General features: G+C 42.0%; 1 protein-coding gene across 4 annotated transcripts in view; it reads left to right on the forward strand.

Annotated features, from left to right (window-relative positions):
- PDE1C (phosphodiesterase 1C) overlaps positions 1-20,591 on the forward strand; it is a 1,470,255-nt gene that overhangs the window by 189,138 nt on the left and 1,260,526 nt on the right. The window contains exon 1 of one of the 4 annotated variants that reach the window (XM_073678288.1): positions 6,628-7,005. The exons of the other annotated variants lie outside the window; for them this stretch is intronic. Within the exon in view, the coding sequence (XP_073534389.1) occupies positions 6,921-7,005 (85 nt within the window). The 5' untranslated portion in view covers positions 6,628-6,920. Of the gene's footprint in view, positions 1-6,627; positions 7,006-20,591 lie in introns of those variants that run through there. 4 annotated transcript variants of the gene reach the window in all.

The following is a 20,591-nucleotide window of genomic DNA, read 5'->3' on the forward strand; positions in this document are numbered from 1 at the left end:
TTTAAAATGTTCAGCAGAACCCGACGGACTCAAACATCCACGGGTCCGCCCATCATTACAAGTTATGTGAAGCAGAACTATCAATATGGTAAGGGGAGAAACAGTTGTGGTAGAAAATATTGGAGCAGTTCATAGATAAGGAGTGTGAAAGTTTTATTGTCCTCTGATTGAGGTCTGTTTCAGGGTTGTGATGCCTCCAAAAGGTCTAAGGAGCACATTGCTGAATTGATGTAGAAAGACATAAATGCATGTGACATATTCATTCCTGCTCTGAGTGTGTCAAAGGTTGCCATAAGTTTGCACTCCCAAACTCTTCTGTCCCTCTGAGATTTGAAGTTACCTTTCAATACCAGCAATATCATGTCCATGACGATGTGATCAGGGCTACAAAAATGTTTGGCCCCGGTATATCTATTCTTTTTTTGTTTATTCACATTGATTTTAATGTTCTCTCTAACACATTTTGTGGATAGCTCCTAGCTTTAATTTTAATTGTCATTTCATCTTGATGTTTCTGTCTGCATTGAGAATCAGTGACTATTCTATTAATCCTCAGATGTTGGCTCTAGGGGAGAGATTTAATAGTTGTTTGGAGATGAAAACTTTGGTAGGGCAGAATAGAATTTTTATGAGGTTTCGCATACAAATCTAAAAATAGACATCTTTCCTGAACATAGACCATGATGTCAAGGAAGTTTAATTGGTTAAAAGAATAAACCATGATGAATTTTAGTTGGATGTACCGAATTCAGTTTTCAATTTTTCTAAAGATGTCAGATCAACTCTCCAATAGTGAAGATGTTCTCTATGGATGTTGCAAGGATACACAATATTGTGTGTCTGACTGGCTGCGGCACACAAAGGACTCCTCAAATATGGGAAAGAATAGATTTCATATGTTGGGACAACATTGGCCCCATCGCTGTACCCTGGCATTGTCCAAATAAATGGCCTCAGATTTTTCAGAACAGGGTCACCCTTTAAATTCAATGGATGCTTTAAAAAACTGGATGCGTTAATCCATTTTTTACTCATCCATTGCAATAATTAACATAGGAAACTATATTTGGCAATGTATCATTTCTTGATTGTTAATATATAAAAACGGATGCCAAACATATGTCATACAGATTTAAAAAATGGAAATATGGATGAAAACCATATTTTTCTTCTGCATGAAAATCGTAAGATTTGTCATTACACTCCTCTGAATCCAGCCTAAGGCCTCATTATTATTATTATTATTATCCATGATTTTTCTCGTACATAGAAATACGGACCATTGTTCTTTAGTTTTTTGGATGTGCGTTTTATCTGTGATTTTAGACTTGTATGATTAATTTTAATCTACGATGGATCACAATTGGACATGTCTCATGGACGGGTGAATAGCACTATAGACATTAATGGGTATGTGTTCTATCTGTGAAACACAGACGTCTGAATGAGGCTTAAATCACATCTATAAAGTAAGCTACAAGAATTATAATGTGTCAAAACAGTTAGTTTTCTGATATTATATAGTTATGTAGTTATATTATATATTATATACCGGTAGTTATATTATTTTGCCTCTAAAAATATGTATGTAGAAGTGTATTATATTATATCCAATAGAGGCTAGATAACAAAATAATAAAAGAGCTTTTAAATGAAGAGATAACAGGTAGAACTTTAAGAGATCCTGTCATGTTGAAAAGGGTAACTGATCTGTAGGCAGTATGTTATAGAGCAGGAAAAACCTATGAGATTGATATACAGATTTATGGGAAAAGTTTCAGTAAAACTTGAATTTTATACATTGAAATCTCTGGTGTATGCATGAGTCCAGTGGGCGGGCCTATTCAGTGATTGACAGTCTTGCAGTCTGCATTGACTACATGCAGAGATAATTGTCGCTCATTAGTAGGACCGCCCACTGGACTCATCTGCAACTACTAGGGATTTCAATGAATAAAATGCAAGTTTTACTGATTATTTTCCAACCAAACTAAATATCGTTCTGTTCCGCTTCTCCTTCTCTATACCATGGTGCCCACAGATCAGATCAGACTGCAGTTACATTGTGACAGATTCTCTTAAAAAGACACATGACATACGATAGTATGGTGAGCATCTTGTTTTATATAAATTGGTCCAATATTTAAATTTAAAATGCTGTGCAAATGGTCTGAGGACTTATAGTGAAATGCTGTGACTAATACTTCTACATAATGATTGGCAGCTTTTCCAGTGTGAGTTTCTGTACAGGTAGGGCTGTCAATTACTGTGCTGGTGTGGAGAAGCAGGACAGAAAAAACTATAAATACCTTATCCCAACATTCTATTTCTCTGTCTTATTTTGCCCAAAGATATGACATCTCTATACACTATAAAGGGAAATTCCCATGAGAGACATCCTTTTATCGAATGTGGTCATTTTAACCATCAGCTGTTTATTTCAGATCCTGTTTCCAAAAAAACCCACAAATGATCAACACCAGCCTTGATCACGCCAGTCTTGGTGAGGAGATGTGCTGGGTTCAGACACTCCTTATTTATGAAGGGGTGTATGCTTCTTCATAAATCAGGAGTGCTGGGCGAGATGCCTGCGTGTGTGCCTCACCACGAATTCGGCCTCAGTACCTCTCATGAATTTGACGAGCGCCGGTCGCCATGTTCTCATCCCACCCCAGCTCTGCCCACTTTGTCAGAGCTGGGTGAAAATGGTGTGAGAACGCCAAAAGTCACAAAATTTTACTGTAGCCTCTAGTTGTGACAAAATTATACAACTTTTCAAAGCTTTTTATGACTGAATACTTGCGTAAAAGCTTTGATGAATCGGACCCTTAGTTTGCAAACACTTAAGCCCCGATTCATTATGCCAGTGTTGATGAGGGGGCAGGGTGGAGGGCAAGGTGCTAGAAGTGCACACCTCTTAATGAATCAGGTGAGGCAAAGTGGTATGTGTCTTTGTGTGCACCTCACAACAAATTTTACTCATGAACTGGGGTAATATTTGTGGCGTAAGGTACGCCACTGCTCGTCATTAATTTGGCAAGCAGGGATTGCCTTGCCCCGTCACCTCCCTGCCTGATCCACCTATGCCCACTTTGTTCGAGCTGGGTGAAATGGCATGAAAATACCAAAAGTTGTTAAATGTTTGCACAAAAATTTTGTGACCTTTTTTTTTTTACATGATTTTCTAGAAGTGAGAGTCCTAGACTACATTCCCACAATGAATATTTGCTGAGTTTTTGATGTTGCAGATTTACTGTAAGCATGAGGTTTCTATCAATTCCATCCACTTTGTTGAAACTGTGTTTTTGGTGCAGTGAAAATACACCAGTCATTAACTCACCAAAACTCATAGCGAGGCTAAGTGCCCACGAAGCAGAAATGCTCAGGATTTTTTCTGCATCTCCCTGGCAGGAAAAATGCATGAGGATTTTACATGCATTTTTCCTACCAGGTAGAAGTGTTTGTGAAGCGTTTTTGCATGCATTTCTGCATGCGGGTTGCAACCGGCATGGATTTATATAGTGTGACCAAGTTACGATGCTGCAAATGGAGCATCAGTAGTAAAAAAAAAAGAATAAAATGGTGAAAAATAAAAAAACATTATACTCACCTTCCGATGGCCCCCGGTCTCCTTCTCCGGTGTCTTCGACAGCTCGCGGTGGTGTAAAAGGACCTTCCATGACTAAATGACATCATAGAAGGTCCTTTTACACCACCGCGAGCCGCCGAAGACACCAGACGCACCGTACAGGAGACCAGGGGCCATCAGAAGGTGAGTATAATGTTTTTTTTTATTTTAATTCTTTTTTAACTACAGGTACTATGGTACCTGGGTCTGGAGGAGAGTCTCCTCTTCTCCAGATCCGGGTAACATCCGCACATTGAATCGCTTAATATCCGCATGTGCACATGTAGTCATGCGGATATTAAGCGATTCAATGCAAGTCAACGTCGCCATTACACAAAATAATTGGTAGTGCTGCGGATTTTTCCGCAATGATAATCCGCAGTGGAAATTTGCAGCACATGTGGATTATCATTGGGGAACATAGCAGACCTTCTACCAAGCGTTTTTTAAGCGTTTCTGCAGTGCAATTGCCGCTGAGGAAACGCTTAAAAAATGCATAGTGGACACACAGCCTAACAAGGCATGAGTCCTACAGATGGATCTTATCTTATTCCTTCCTAATATTTTTTTCTATCCATTTGGACAACTGTATCTACATAATGTTAATAGGAATCAATCAGAAATCATGAGTTATTGTTCCAGTGTAGTATCTATCTATATATAAATAAAAATGTAAATGTTCGTTTGTTCAAAATCTTAAATCTCTGAAAGTTCTTCACCAATTGCTTTGAAATTTTGACACAATGTTGCATTCGAATACACTCATGTTTTTATATACCTACTATGTTTTTATATACCAGCTGGTGGACGTAAAAGCAACAGCGAGAGGGAGGTGTTACGAGCTCAGTCTCAGGCTGACTCTCCCCGGCCGCCCGGCATTCTCCCCCCCTTAGTGACATCTCATTCATAAACCCTTCTCCCTCTCCTTTATTCGCACCAGCTGCTGCCTGTGCTCTGCTCCTTTCGTAGTCCCCCATTGGGGTTGCGGGGAAGGGGAATGACGGGACCATCTGTTCGAGGCCGAAAGACGCTGCTGCTCATCACCACCACCGCCTTAGAGGCAGCCGCCTCTGCTCTCTGGCACCATTGCTGCTGCGGCTTCTTCTCTGGCAGGAGAGTCTTATTTCTGACTGCGCAACAACAAGTGGGGGAGGGAGGGAAGGAGAGAGGAAGGCTGCACGGAGAGGCGTAGGCCGCGCATTTCGCTCTGGGCACTGAGCTGGGCCTGAGCCCCGCAGCAGTGGGCGGGAGTGGCGCTGTCATCTGGCTGGTACCGGCCCGGACATGTCAAGCGGATCACCCCCTCCTCCTCTGCCGCCTGCCTTCATCTCTGCGCCCCCTCCTGTCACATTCCCTCTGTACTAGGGAATTGCATAACTAGCAATCCCTGACATGACCGGCTCCATTGTAACACCTGACTGTCATCCGGAATAGCTGCGACATTGGTACCAGGTGGAAGAACTGCTCATTCCGCTTTGAAATTGCCATTGAACATTGAAACTCCCATGTGCAACATTTCCAAAGCATCGACCATGGGAAAAGTATTACAGAAATGCAAACTTATTGTTTGGGATGAATGCACAATGGCGCACAAAAAAAAAAAAAAAACGCTCGAGGCTCTTGATCAATCATTGCAAGATTTACGTGGAAACATCAGACCATTTGGGAACGTATTCATTTTGCTTGCAGGAGATTTCAGGCAAACATTACCTGGAATTCCTCGATCGACACAAGCGGACAAAATAAATGCTTGCCTGAAATACTCAACTTTGCAGCGATACGTAAAGATGTTAAAATTAACTACAAATATGCGTGTCCAGCTGCAAAACAATCGATCAGCTGAAAAATTCTCACATCAATTGCTGGAAATTGGGAACGGAAAGGTGCTGGTTGATCTGACCTCAGGACGAAATTCATGGCCTCATAACTTCTGCAATTTAGTGATGTCAAAAGAACAATTGGTTAAAAAAATATTTCCCAATATTCAAGCCAATTATAAGAATCACAATTGACTGAGTGAACAAGCTATTTTTGCGGCCAAGAACAAAGACGTCTACGAACTTAACAATATTATTCAGTCTAACATTCAAGATGAGGCAGTCACATACAAGTCCGTCGACACTGTTGTGGAAGCAGATGAAGCGGTTAATTATCCAACAGAATTTTTGAATTCACTCGATCAACCAGGGATGCCACCGCACGTACTGCAATTGAAAATCGGTGTGCCAATTATCATGTTGCGAAATATGTACATGTACACATGTGGTTATTATGCGATTCAATGCAAGTCAATGGCGGCAATTACGCCACGTTTCTGTAAAATTAATGGACGTGCTGAGAATTTTTCCGCAATGACAATCCGCAGCGGAAATTTCCACAGCTTGTGCACAGCACATGTGGATTATCATTGGGGAACATTGCAGACCTTCTGCCAAGCGTTTTTTTAAGTGTTTCCGCGGTGGAATTGCCACTGCAGAAACGCTTAAAAACGTATAATGGGTACGTAGCCTGAGAACTTAACCTTAGATTTAGCTAATACAGGCATCATTACAGCGCTTATGAGTAGACGGATAAAGCGCTCCATATATCTTCTAGACTCCCACTGAAAAGGGAGCTACAACATAGCTCTATACAAGTAAATAGGGGTGGGGTGCACAAGGGGACCAGAAGACATCAAGTGGAGTGCATCTATATATTATGTCTTTTAGAGCTTTCTGTATCTCCCTCTTTGTTCTCCGCTGTCTCCACCTTTCCTTCAAGACAAGAGGTTACCTGCATGGGTTTATTTCAGGTTAGAGCCTTCCGTCCTTGCTGTTTTACAGTAAACATTTTATTCAATGCTTTGAGTTATCATTATCTTTCCTCTAATTCATGTCCCCATGACAACCAGCAGATAAATAATAGATGCTGTTGACCCAACAACTGTAACATCACATTCCACTATAACTTTGCTTTAAACAGTAGTGCCCCTAAAATCCTAAGAAGTGGAGTAGACACAGTAAAAGGCGCCCTGCATGGCCACCCTGGGCTCATTAGTGGATCACTATAAGTCAGTGTGTCCCTCAGCACTTGTTGGAGTCAGTGCTACATGTCAGTAGCAGAGCAGTGACAGACTCTGTGGGAGGAGATAGTGTTGGGTGCTGTTCTCACAGTCATTGCTGTCTGTGCATTAGGAGATGTGTGAAGTAGGGTGTAAGTGCTGCCACAGGCAGATACACAGGCAGGACTGCTAATAGCCAGCACCAAGACTGCAGGTACAAAAGGAAGAGCCACGAATTACTGAGTGGGGACAATGACTGAGCCCAGCAGCAGGAAAGAGGGATTTAAAAAATGCAGGAGTGCCACCTTCAGCATCGATGGCTTCAGCTTCACCATAGGTAAGAACTTTTCCTCATCTTTAGGCTGTGTGCCCACGTAGCATTTTTCAAGCGTTTTTGATGCGGAATTTCCGCAGCGTAAACGCTTGAAAAACGCTTGGTAACCCGCACCCCATGGTCCCCAATGGGATTCCGCAAGTTCAATGCACATGCTGCGGATTTTTCCGCAGCGTTTATGCTGCGTTCAAAAATCCGCAGCATGTCATTTAATTTTGCGTTTCCGCAAGCAGAATTGCCTTTGTTCAATGCATAAAAAACGCAAGGCAATTCCGCATGTGGAAAACGCGTGATAAACGCGCGAAAAAAAGCGCGATAAACGCGTGCGGAATTCCGCATGCGTTTTTCCGGGAGAGGACTTGCATTTATGCAGCAGAAATTTTCTGCTTCATAAATGCAACGTGGGCACATAGCCTTATTATGTTCTGCATTAGATCGTTTATGAGTAATGCTCAGTTCTCTGCATGCACATGTAATGTAAGCACAGGATATCTATGATTTCTTCTCTTTATATAATAAGTGCTGCATAAAGCAGGATTGGAGGCTTCTTTTCTCATAATAGTGTTCGGTCGCTGCAAATAATGGTCCTGACTGTGGTGAGGTCATGTCTTGTGAAGTTTGGGAAGTTTTCTTACAAAGTGTTTTGGTTATCAGGAGCTTGTGTACTATCCGCTTGCTGCTAAAGAGCTGGTATGGAAACCTATTAAATGCCTTCTGCTTGTCAGATCGATCTGCAGTGCCCAAATGCTGGACAACTTCTGTCAGAACATGTTTATGTGCCTGCAACAATGTGTCACCAACAAGTCATACTGTCTCCTGGCTGTCACTTGTCAATTTAAATAGCAGCATGGGTCCTATGTTATAACATAGAATTCATCTATCTGTCTGTGTGTGTGTTTGAGCTGTTGATACAAGTTATTTTTTGGTTATTAAAACATGCTTCTTGATATATGTATATATATCTATATAAATAGATATATATCTACATCTATATATAAATATCTATCTATCTATATAGATATATATAGCAGTTCAAACACACACACACATATATATGTACATATTTATTATGCTTATATAGCGCCATCATACCCCACAACGATGTACAGACATCATCATCACTGTCCCCATTGGGGCTCACAATCTACATTCCCTATCAGTATGTCTTTGGAGTGTTGGAGGAAACCGGAGACCCCGGAGGAAACCCACACAAACACAGGGAGAACATACAAACTCCTTGCAGATGAAGTCCTTGGTGGGATATGAACCTTGCAAAGCAAGAATGCTGATTTATATATATATATGTATGTGTATATTTATATATATATATATATATATATATATATATATATATATGTGTATATATATATATATATACACACACACACATATATATATATATATTTATATATACACACACATACATATACACACATGCTCACTAAATATTTATAGAACAGACAACAATGATGTCTTCTGCCCCTATCTATTAGTTGGAACTGTTGATACAAGTTATTTTCTGTCTATTAAAATGTCCTTCTTGTCATTAGGTAAACACATAATTGCTGTGTGTTCTGCTTTGACAGGCAGGCACTCTTGGATTAAACACTCTTTGGAATACACTAAAGTTTGATTCCAGCAGGCAGCGCTTTCACCTGCCTTGCAGCCACTGAGCTATTCATGTTGGATTAATTAGGGTGTTGGCATCCACTGTCAAATCCCTATTTAAATTGCCTGCTTGTTCTGATTTCTTAGGTCTCATTATGCTCTTGTAGAGGTGGCACCCTGACTACTCAGAGGCACAGCTGCCTGCTACTTCCCCTGCTGTATGATTGCTTTGAGAACACATAGACATTGCCTACCTTATGTAAAGATTTTCATAAAAAAGAATTAGTCACAACAAGCAAAAGGATATAATTGACTGCATAAACAACATCAAGCATAGATAGTAAGTGGATTACTAGAAGCATGCATAGTTTAATGTTCGGAGTAATTTGGCTGTAGTTAGATCTGGCCTGCTTGGAATATGCCAGTTCTTTCATGCTCTTACTTAATGAGGTTTTGTTCTCTGTGTTTTGCAGCCACTAATAGGAATAGATAGCTATCTTTAGAAGAATGCAGAATTTTGTTATGACAACTTAGCATTAAATGCCTGTGATATTCCTTACAAGCGTACCTCAGAAGCTCACAGGATGAGTGGTGTATAAACCTCTGAGCTCTTTGAGCTTGATGTGCTCATGTACTTCATGTTACTGCTGCCTTTATGTGACAGGTGAAAGATAAAATAGACCTACAAATTAAATGTTATCTCAAAATGAGATGCAGTAGCAGTGCCAGAGGGTATAAGAGACATCATCCTTAATTCTAAGTAACAATAATGACAGCTGGAGCCTTTCTGTGTGCTCACTACATGTGCTCGAAAAGACCGGCATACAATGTCTGATAATGCTTTTAATCACAAGTCGTAGCAGCATTTTCCTGGCAAATATTTATCAAATGTTTACAAGTTCAATCAATGCTTTTGTTTCCATATTAAAGTCTGCTCAGAAGTGAACCACTTGTTGCCACAATGCGTTCCTTGCCAAGAATCCAGTAATAATGGGGCTGCAGGAAGCGGACCAGTGTAATCTCTAATAACCAGTTAATGAAAACATCTCCTGGGAGATTACATTATAAAATATAGTATGTTGTCACTTATGGAACCACTGGCTTTTTAAGGTATTCCAGAATTTGTGTATGTTATTTGTATATAGTAAATTGTTTGTGGAATTCATTTTTTTATGTCTGATTTTAAAATATCACTATTATTGCAGTGAAACAGTATTTTCACCTTGGGTAGTTAAACTAGGCATGAAAACTTAGTAACGTAGAAGTGAAATACACACACATACACACTATACCACCCCCCCATGTAAACACACATACTATGCTACCCGCCCTGCCCCCACACACACCCACACTACACACACACATGACCACATCATGACTTTTGTTGCAGTATTCTTTACTGAACATATTGGATTACTAATAAAGAATTACGAATACATATGCTATAATTGACACATAGCACATCAATTAGGTATTTGTACCATTTATATCAATATCAGCATTTTTAAACCTCTTCTCAATCTGAATGTTTGTTGCCGTTAAAATAAAAACACTTATACTCACCTCCCGTACCAGGGTCATTCCAGTGATGTCGGTATTCACGTTCGCAGGGCACATGTAAAGTTGTTAAGTCAGGGGAGCCCTGTTTCCAATCAGTACTGGAGTCACTGTCTCTTACTTTGCACATATATGTAATCAAGAGGTATTTAGAGCTGAGACTGGCCACTCACTTCCTGTTGATTACTTATACGTTCGAGGTGGGGACAGTGACGCCAGCTCTGATTGGGCGCAGGGTTCACGTGTCATACCAATTGCACGAGAGCCTTGAGAACATGAGTTCTGACACCGCTGGAACGGCGCCGGCACGGGAGTATAGGTGATGTTATTTTAATGGGGGCAAACATTTAGGGTTTGTCCTAGTAGTGGACAACCTCTTTAAGGGAATTTGCCACCAAACCATCCTAAATGTATTAATACTTAGTAATAAAGTTCCTGCCATATACATTAAAATTATCCATAGGGCTCAGTTACCCAACAGAAGCCAAAAGAATGTCTTTGTGGCCTGTCAGAGTGGTATGTTAGCATAGATTTTTATCACCTATATACAGTGGTATGAAAAAGTGTTTGCCCCCTTCCTGATTTTTTATTCTTTTGCATGTTTGTCACACTTAAATGTTTCAGATCACAAAACAAATTTAAATATTTGACAAAGATAACACAAGTAAGCACAAAATGAAGTTTATAAATTAAGGTCTTTATTGTTAACGGAAAAAGAAATCCAAACCTAAAGGGCCCTGTGTGAAAAAGTGATTGCCCTCCTCCCCCCTTGAAACATAAATTAACTGTGGTTTATCACATATTTGGGAAGCTGAGTTCAATTTCCCTAGCCAAACACAGGCCTGATTACTGCCACACCCATTCTCAATCAAGAAATCACTTAAATAGGACCAGCCTGACAAAGTGAAGTAGACCAAAAGATCCTCAAAAACTAGACATCATGCTGCTATCCAAACAAATTCAGGAACAAATGAGAAACAAATTAATTCAGATCTATCAGTATGAAAAAGGTTATAAAGCTATTTCTAAAGCTTTGGGACTTCAATGAAACAGAGTGAGAGCTATTATCCACAAATGGTGGAAACATGGAACAGTGGTGAACCTTCCCAGGAGTGGCCGGCTAACCAAAATTACCCCAAGAGCGCTGCGACGACTCACCCAAGAAATGCAGGCCACACTTGCCTCAGTTAAGGTCAGTGTTCATTACTCAACTATAACAAAGAGACTGGGCAAAAATGACATGCATGGCAGAGTTCCAAGATGAAAACCACTGCTGAGCAAAAAGAACATAAAGGGTCATCTCAGTTTTGCCAGAAAACATTTTGATGATCACCAAGACTTTTGGGAGAATACGCTGTGGAGTGAAGAGACAAAAGTTTAACTTTTTGGAAGATGTACAGTACAGACCAAAAGTTTGGACACACCTTCTCATTTAAAGATTTTTCTGTATTTTCATGACTATGAAAATTGTACATTCACACTGAAGGCATCAAAACTATGAATTAACACATGTGGAATTATATACTTAAGAAAAAAGTGTGAAACAACTGAAAATATGTCTTATATTCTAGGTTCTTCAAAGTAGCCACCTTTTGCTTTGATGACTGCTTTGCACACTCCTGGCATTCTCTTGATGAGCTTCAAGAGGTAGTCACCGGAAATGGTCTTCCAACAATCTTGAAGGAGTTCCCAGAGATGCTTAGCACTTGTTAGCCCTTTTGCCTTCACTCTGCAGTCCAGCTCACCCCAAACCATCTCGATTGGGTTCAGGTCTGGTGACTGTGGAGGCCAGGTCATCTGGCGTAGCACCCCATCACTCTCCCTCTTGGTCAAATAGCCCTTACACAGCCTGGAGGTGTGTTTGGGGTCATTGTCCTGTTGAAAAATAAATGACGGTCCAACTAAACGCAAACCGGATGGAATAGCATGCTGCTGCAAGATGCTGTGGTAGCCATGCTGGTTCAGTATGCCTTCAATTTTGAATAAATCCCCAACAGTGTCACCAGCAAAGCACCCCAACACCATCACACCTCCTCCTCCATGCTTCACGGTGGGAACCAGGCATGTAGAGTCCATCCGTTCACCTTATCTGCATCGCACAAAAACACGGTGGTTGGAACCAAAGATCTCAAATTTGGACTCATCAGACCAAAGCACAGATTTCCACTGGTCGAATGTACATTCCTTGTGTTCTTTAGCCCAAACAAGTCTCTTCTGCTTGTTGCCTGTCCTTAGCAGTGGCTTCCTAGTAGCTATTTTACCATGAAGGCCTGCTGCACAAAGTCTCCTCTTAACAGTTGTTGTAGAGATGTGTCTGCTGCAAGAACTCTGTGTGGCATTGATCTGGTCTCTTATCTGAGCTGCTGTTAACCTGCAATGTCTGAGGCTGGTGACTCGAATAAACATCCTCAGAAGCAGAGGTGACTCTTGGTCTTCCTTTCCTGGGGCGGTCCTCATGTGAGCTTGATGGGTTTTGCAACTGCACTTGGGGACACTTTCAAAGTTTGCCCAATTTTTCTGACTGACTGACCTTCATTTCTTAAAGTAATGATGGCCACTCGTGTTTCTTTACTTAGCTGCTTTTTTCTTGCCATAGTACAAATTCTAACAGTTTATTCAGTAGGACTATCAGCTGTGTATCCACCTGACTTCTGCACAACACAACTGATGGTCCCAACCCCATTTATAAGGCAAGAAATCCCACTTATTAAACCTGATAGGGTACACCTGTGAAGTGAAAACCATTTCTGGTGACTACCTCTTGAAGCGCACCAAGACAATGCCAATAGTGTGCAAAGCAGTCATCAAAGCAAAATGTGGCTACTTTGAAATGCCTAGAATATAAGACATATTTTCAGTTGTTTCACACTTTTTTGTAAAGTATATAATTCCACATGTGTTAATTCATAGTTTTGATGCCTTCAGTGTGAATGTACAATTTTCAAAGTCATGAAAATACAGAAAAATCTTTAAATGAGAAGGTGTTACCAAACTTTTGGTCTGTACTGTATGTCCCATTACATCTGGCATAAAAATAATACAGCATTTCAGAAAAGGAACATTATACCAACAGTAAAATATGGTGGTGGTAGTGTAGTGGTTCAGGGCTGTTTTGCTGCTTCAGGACCTGGCAGACTTGCTGTGCTAAATGGAACCATGAATTCTGCTGTCTACCAAAAAATCCTGAAGGAGAATGTCCGGCCATCTGTTCGTGACCTTAAGCTGAAGCACATTTGGGTTATGCATCAGTACAATTATCCAAAACACACCAGCAAGTCCATCTCTAAATGGCTTAAGAAAAACAAAATTAATGCTTTGGAGTGTCCTAGTCAAAGTCTTGCACGATTGAGATGCTGTGGCATGACCTTAAAAAGGCAGTTCATGCTCGGAAACCCTCCAATGTGGCTGAATTACCATAATTTTGCAAAAATGAGTGGGCCCAAATTCCTCCCGAGCGTTGTAAATGACTCATTGCCAGTTATCGCAAATGCTTGATTACAGTTGTTGCTGCTAAGGGTGGTCCAACCAGTTATTAGCTTATTTTCACATAGGGCCCTGTAGGTTTGGATTTCTTTTTCCCTTAATAATAAAGACCTTCATTTAAAAACTGCATTTTGTGTTTTCTTGTGTTTTCTTTGTTTTGTGATTGAAACATTTAAGTGTGACAAACATGCAAAAGAATAAGAAATCAGGAAGGGGCAAACACTTCTTCACACCACTGTAGGGAAGAACAGCAGTCTGCTTTTTTTTTTAACGCTAACCTGACAATTGATACTTGCTGCCCGATCTATGAGCAGCATGTATCAGGCACTGGATGCATGATTTCAGTCAGGTATGTTTGACTCACTGTGGCATTCCAGATTCTATCTCCAGATTCTGTCACGTCTGTCACTTGTGCTCAGTGTGAACCTGCTTTCATCTGTGAAGAGCACAGGGCGCCAATGGGGACTTTGGCAATCCTGGTGTTCTGCGGCAAATGCCAAGCGTCCTGCACAGTGTTGGGCTGTGAGCACAACCCCCATCTGTGGACGTCGGGCCCTCATACCACCCTCATGGAGTCGGCTTCTAACCGTTTGTGCAGACACATGCACATTTGTGGCCTGCTGGAGGACATTTTGCAAGGCTCTGGCAGTGCTCCTCCTGTTCCTCCATGCACAAAGGCGGAGGTAGCGGTCCTGCTGCTGGGTTGTTGCCCTCCTACGGCCCCCTCCACGTCTCCTGGTGTACTGGCCTGTCTCCTGGTAGTGCCTCCAGCCTCTGGACACTACGCTGACAGACACAGCAAACCTTCTCGCATTGATGTGCCATCCTGGATGAGCTGCACTACCTGAGCAACTTCTGTGGGATGTAGAGTCCGTCTCATGCTACCACGAGTGTGAAAGCACAACCTACATTCAAAAGTGACCAAAACATCAGCCAGAAAGCATTGGTACTGAGATGTGGTCTGTGGTCCCCACCTGCAGAAGCACTCCTTTATTGAGTGGGTCTTGATAATTGCCTATAATTTCCATCTATTGTTTATTCCATTTGCACAACAACATGTGAAATTGATTGTCAATCAGTGTTGCTTCCTAAGTGGACAGTTTGATTTCATAGAAGTTTGATTTACTTGGAGTTATATTCTGTTGTTTAAGTGTTCCCTTTATTTTTTGGAGCCGTGTAGGAGTTGAACGCTGTTTACACAGATTCTAAAATGGCATTAGCATCCAAATAACTCCAAATCAGGGTCTCCCTTTAAAAGGGTTAACCTCTGAGAAACACTGTTTTTCTAAAGATCAGTGGACATAATTGTTCAAAGGGGGTGAGCTGCTGAAACTTCTTGCAGTCACCTTCATTGCAGGCAGAATATAATATAACATGGCACATACTTAAAGGGAATCTGTCAGTAGGATCAACCTTCCTATGTCTTCTATTTGGGCATGTAGGTCATAGGAAGCTGAATACAATGATACCTTGATATCTGCGATCTGATGTGTTATTCCAGAGAAATCCATGTTTTTCTTATTTGGAACTGAGCTGTTCCAGGCTATGAATGGGATGCTGCAGGAAGATAACTCTGCCTCCAGATGGGGCATAACTAAAGCACAAGTATGAGGGACTCTACATTAGGACTCAGTGCTGCCTGTGTAGAGCACTACAAATACAGGCTTAATGTCTATAGATATACAGATCTTTAGGTTTTTCACTATTTCCATAATGATCAGGAGCTACACCCATAGCAGTTTGTGTCATTGCATTAGAAAAAAGGTTTGATTGAACAAGTGTAAGTTTGGTGCTTCTTTTCTCTGTCTTCACTCCAGCAGCATTGCTTATAGGGAGTATACTACCATATGTAGGGCCCCGAGGGTTCGGTCGCTACAGAGGTATTGCATCTCACCCAGAGGTGTGATATCTCACTTCCAGGTAAGGATGGAGTGTGGCTCAGGACCCTAACACCCACATGCACTACACCACATTTCCGGGGGACAGGGCGACAATGCTCCCAAGAGTGAGCACAACTGTCCCTGTCCCTGGCTGGAGTGGGGGAGGGAACACCTAGAAAGGGGGAACCTGGTAGTGTGTGGGTGGGGAGAGTAGATCCCGGGTGCACTGTATAGGGGAGTATATATGGTGGGCACCATCTTAGAGTCAGAGGAGAAAGTAGTACAAGAGCAGAGAGAGAAGGAGGCGGGGAGCAGAGGCTCTGCACGGGCTCTGCTCCGCAGGCAGGCCAAGTCTCAAGGCCTAGTCCTGGAGGAGAGGAACGGAGAGGAGAAGAATGGAGGAAGCTCTAAGAGAAGACTGAAGGGACCCCAGGGGTGCGGACCGGCCAGCCGCCACCGCACGCTCGCCGGTACCAGAGCAGGGGGGTCAGGCCAAGAAAAGGGAACTGGATCCCTCATCTAGTGGAGGAGAGCAACTACCCTCAGCTAGTAACCAGAGGCCGTGGCATTATACATGCACGGCCCCTCACTACACCCATTAGGAAGGCACCATATAGGACCCAGGGAAACGGAACATACGTTTGCCCGCCAAGGCCCGAGGCAGCTGGACAGAAACGTGGTCACTTGTGGGGTACGACAGGCCAGAGAAAGGACACACGAAGGGGGTCCTGAAAAGCATTCCAAAGGTCCCTGGGAGTTGGCCCAGCCCCTCACCTGGTGAGCACAGCACAACGTGAGCAGCCATTACCTGCAGAAGTGGCTTGGAGTGTAAAACTGTGAGTAAAGACCCTGGACTGCATCACTGGACTCTGAATCATTACTGCTGCTCCCGCGCACCATCACCCCCATCATCTGCACTCACTGCCCTGAGGCTATACTCCTCCCGTGGGGAGTTATACTACCCTCCGCTGCGCACACAACATCAGCCTCAGCGGTCTGCCCCGCAGCGGCGGTTCTCAGTGACCGCAATCCACGGATGGCGTAGTCGGACATTTAATCATAAAAAACACATAAATAGATCCGCCACTGGTTTGACCACCCTGAGCCACGGGACCGGGTCGCCGCCACGGAGACTACAACCCTCAGTATTACACAGAGACTCGGTTCCAGGTATTCCCCTTTTCACACACGGCCCAGGGGGCGCTTCACATACATAAGGTCACATAGGACAGAACACTATTCTGCAGATATATAAAAGTATAGCACAGGACTTATGCACTTCAGTGGAATCCCTATTATAGTTCAGGACAAACTACATAATTTTTTAAGGTTGAAGAAAGACTAAGTCCATCTAGTTCAACCGATAGATCCAGGACACAGCCATATGTGTAAGTAATATAAATTTCAATCAGGTATCCAACTGTAAATACTTATACAGAGAGAAATTATATACCATATGGACAAAGGTATTGGGACAACTACAGGAGCTATTATGACATCCCAATTTGAATCCGTAGACACTAATATGGAGTTATTCTATCACAGGTAGCTGAGAAAGCTTCCTAAAAGCTGTTGGTGTGTATCTGTGGGAATGTTTGCCCACTCATTCAAAAAATGCCGGGTCCTCGCTCGAAATGTTGGTTCTAGTTCCACCCAAGGTGTTGATTGTGTTGAGGCCTGGACTCTGGGCCAGTGAAGTTGTTCCACACCAAACTCGTCCAACCATTCCTTATGGACCTACGTTTGTGCAGTGGGGCTGGGTCATGCTGGAATGGAAATAGGTTTTCCCCCAAACTATAACAGTTGAAGCTCTTTTTCCTATTGCTGGCATCTTTGGGGCAGTAACTCCATCCCTTTTTACCATAGGGAAACTCTGTAAAACCTTCCTGATGACAAGTATAGCTGTTTTATGTAATAAAAGGTATGCTGCTTGAAGCAATGGTTGAATTACTTGGTGCCGTCAAATCATAGTTTATTACGGTGACTCGTGAAGATTTAGCAAAACATAATCTGACCACATCATGTGAATGGATCTTTAACTACTTTATCCTTTTTTTTTTTTTTTTACAAGAAATCAATGTACAATATACATTTGTCTGTAATGAACCATATGTCCTCCTGATTTCACTAGGAGCGCACCTTGTAAGCAGGTGTTGCCATTGGGAATAGTTAAGCAGTCATTAAGTACAAGGCATATCTCTTTCCATCTTAGAGAGTAAAATTGGCCTTTGGGAAGTGTGGAAGAAACAAGCCATACATCTCCATAGTAATATATTGTACAACATGTTAAAAAAAACAACGCAAGATGGTTACAGCAAACTCAGCTCTGTGAGATTTCAGAGCTGTTCACTGATAAGTTTAATGCCTCACAGTTCTAATTATTTGTTCCTTAAAAATTGGGATTAGAGTAACTAAGAGCAGAAGAGAACCTGGGTGTGAACCTGTGACCATGATGTCTGGAAACTGAAAAGAAAATAGGGAGAAAGTGGTACTGGAGCTTTCCATGAGGGTTAGTCGTCGGTTTACGGGGTCAGCCTTTCGAAAAAGGAAAAGCAAATTTTTAGTGCATTTTAGATCATTTAGTAAATAAGCATTTAGCAATTATTTATATTTTCAGGCCCCTTTCCACTAGCAAGTCCATTACTTTCCCCTGGGTCTGTACTGACCTCTGTGTGTGCACTCAGCTAGGATCTGTATGCTTCTGCTTCCCGAGCTGCGCACTTCTCAGTGGTCTCTTGAGCTATCAGTGGAAGTCTCAGGATCCTGATCTCCACTCCTTTACAGGCAATTAAAAATCTAAAAAAACATAGGTTTAGTTTCTCTTTAAAGGGAATATGTCAGCAGGTTTTTGATATTTAATCTGAGAGTGGTGTGATGTAGCGGCAGAGACCATGATTCCAGGGATGTCTCTTACTGGGCTGGTTATTGTAATTTCAATGAAATCAGTGTTTTATCAGCAGGAGATTATCACTAGAGGACTAGTTGTCTTGTGCCATGTAGTACTCCTGCTCTGTGTAACCCTTCTCCAACCAATGTACAGCCAGTATACAGTGAACATATAAGGATACCAATCAGTGGTGTTGGCGGGGTTATACAGCGCTCAGCAGTTAGAAAACTGGTAAATCTGCAGCAGAGAAAACACTGATTTAACAGAACTATAGCAAGCAGCTCAGTTTAGTGATACATTCCTGGAATCAGGGTATCTGTCCCTACATCATGCTGCTCTCAGATTACATAGAGAGAACCTCAGATAAAACAAAATGAGCATATACCCTGTAATAGGTAAATTAATAGTAAATGTGAATAATGTAGGGTACTTAGTTAACACTATTTTAATAAAAAAAATGTAAAAGCCATCCCACTGCGACAAGGTGTATCCAATAAGGACAGCACTTAACTCTAACTCTTGTAGTTCACTTCACTATGTGTCAGCAGACATACACATAGATAAAGGCAGAGCAGGTCCGGATCCCAACTGTTCAGCCAACCGTCTCTGGAAAGATTTATAAACAAAATGCACAGCCCAAAAAAGGGGAAGCCACTGTTTCTACAAAGTACAAAAACTTAACCAAAACAAAAAATAAGCCAGAGCATATGTGGGAATAAGTGCAATGCATAGGTGCACATTCACACTGTGACCATTTAACATACAGAACCTACGATAAAAACAAAATGATCAAATACCCTGTAATAAATAAATGAATAGTGATAGTACATATAAATAAAATGTGACAGATTCCCTTTAAAACTAAAATTGGATAACAGGAAAAATGTATGCAGTGTTGTCCAGGGGCTGTAATGGAGGAGACAAGACTGTCCGGATAGATGATTACCGTATTTTTCGGACCATAAGACGCACTTTTTTTCCCCAGTAATTGGGAGGAAAATGGGGGGTGCATCCTATGTGAGCTACAGGAAAATGGCGGCCCGAGTCAGCACACGGCGGCCATTTTCCTGTAGATCACAGCTCTAGGAAGATGGCTGCGCACACCGGAAACCTGCGCAGGCCGCACTGCTTCGCCGCCCGACGCCGCTCACAGCCCGGCGCCAACCGACCAGCCCCAGCCAGAGGCCTCGGCCCCAGCCCCAGCCAGAGGTCCCGGCCTCAGCTCAAGCCAGAGGCCTACCCACACTAACCAGCCAGGCTAAGGGCCTCAGCCAGGCACAGGCCCCGGCCCGGCACAGGCTCCACAGCATCTGACCTCTTCTGCTGCAGCCGCCGACTTCCTGAGGGACACTGCCTCCTGTGGCCCTTGCTCCACTGCCCCCCCCCCCCCAGGAAAGATACCGTACCTATTCAGGCTATAGGATGGACCCTCATCTTATAAAAAATATTTTTTTTCTATTTTCCATCCCAAAATTTGGGGTCAGAAAAATACGGTACTTTTAATGAACTACGCATTTCAGGGACGGTCTGTCCCCTTCATAGGGTACATACAAACTGGACGTCGACCCTGACCTTTTAAAGGAGTTCTAGGGCTACATCAGAATATAATTACCAAAATATTTTTTTGTATTACATAAAACCTTACATAAATGTGATATCCAACATCAAATTAATACAGCAAAGCACAAAAAATACATACGATTAAGAGATCATATATATACAGTACAGACCAAAAGTTTGGACACACCTTCTCATTTAACCACTTCGCACCAGAGCCTGTTTTTGCCTTCGTGACCGGGCCAATTTTTTCAATTCTGACCACTGTCACTTTATGAAGTAATTACCCTGGAACGCTTCAACGTATTCCCCTGATTCTGAGACTGTTTTTTCATGACATATTGTACTTCATGATAGTGGTAAAATTTCTTCCATATAACTTGCGTTTATTTGTGAAAAAATCGGAAATTTGGCGAAAATTTAGAAAATTTTGCAATTTTCAAACTTTGAATTTTCATGCCCTTAAATCAGAGAGATATGTCACACAAAATAGTTAATAAATAACATTTCCCACATGTCTACTTTACATCAGCACAATTTTGGAACCAAAATTTTTTTTTGTTAGGGAGCTATAAGGGTTAAAAGTTGACCAGCGATTTCTCATTTTTCCAACAAAA

Source organism: Phyllobates terribilis, unplaced genomic scaffold (assembly GCF_046119375.1).
Source record: "Phyllobates terribilis strain yellow unplaced genomic scaffold, ASM4611937v1 Scaffold_4__5_contigs__length_816908805, whole genome shotgun sequence".
Classification (NCBI taxonomy): Eukaryota; Metazoa; Chordata; class Amphibia; order Anura; family Dendrobatidae; genus Phyllobates; species Phyllobates terribilis.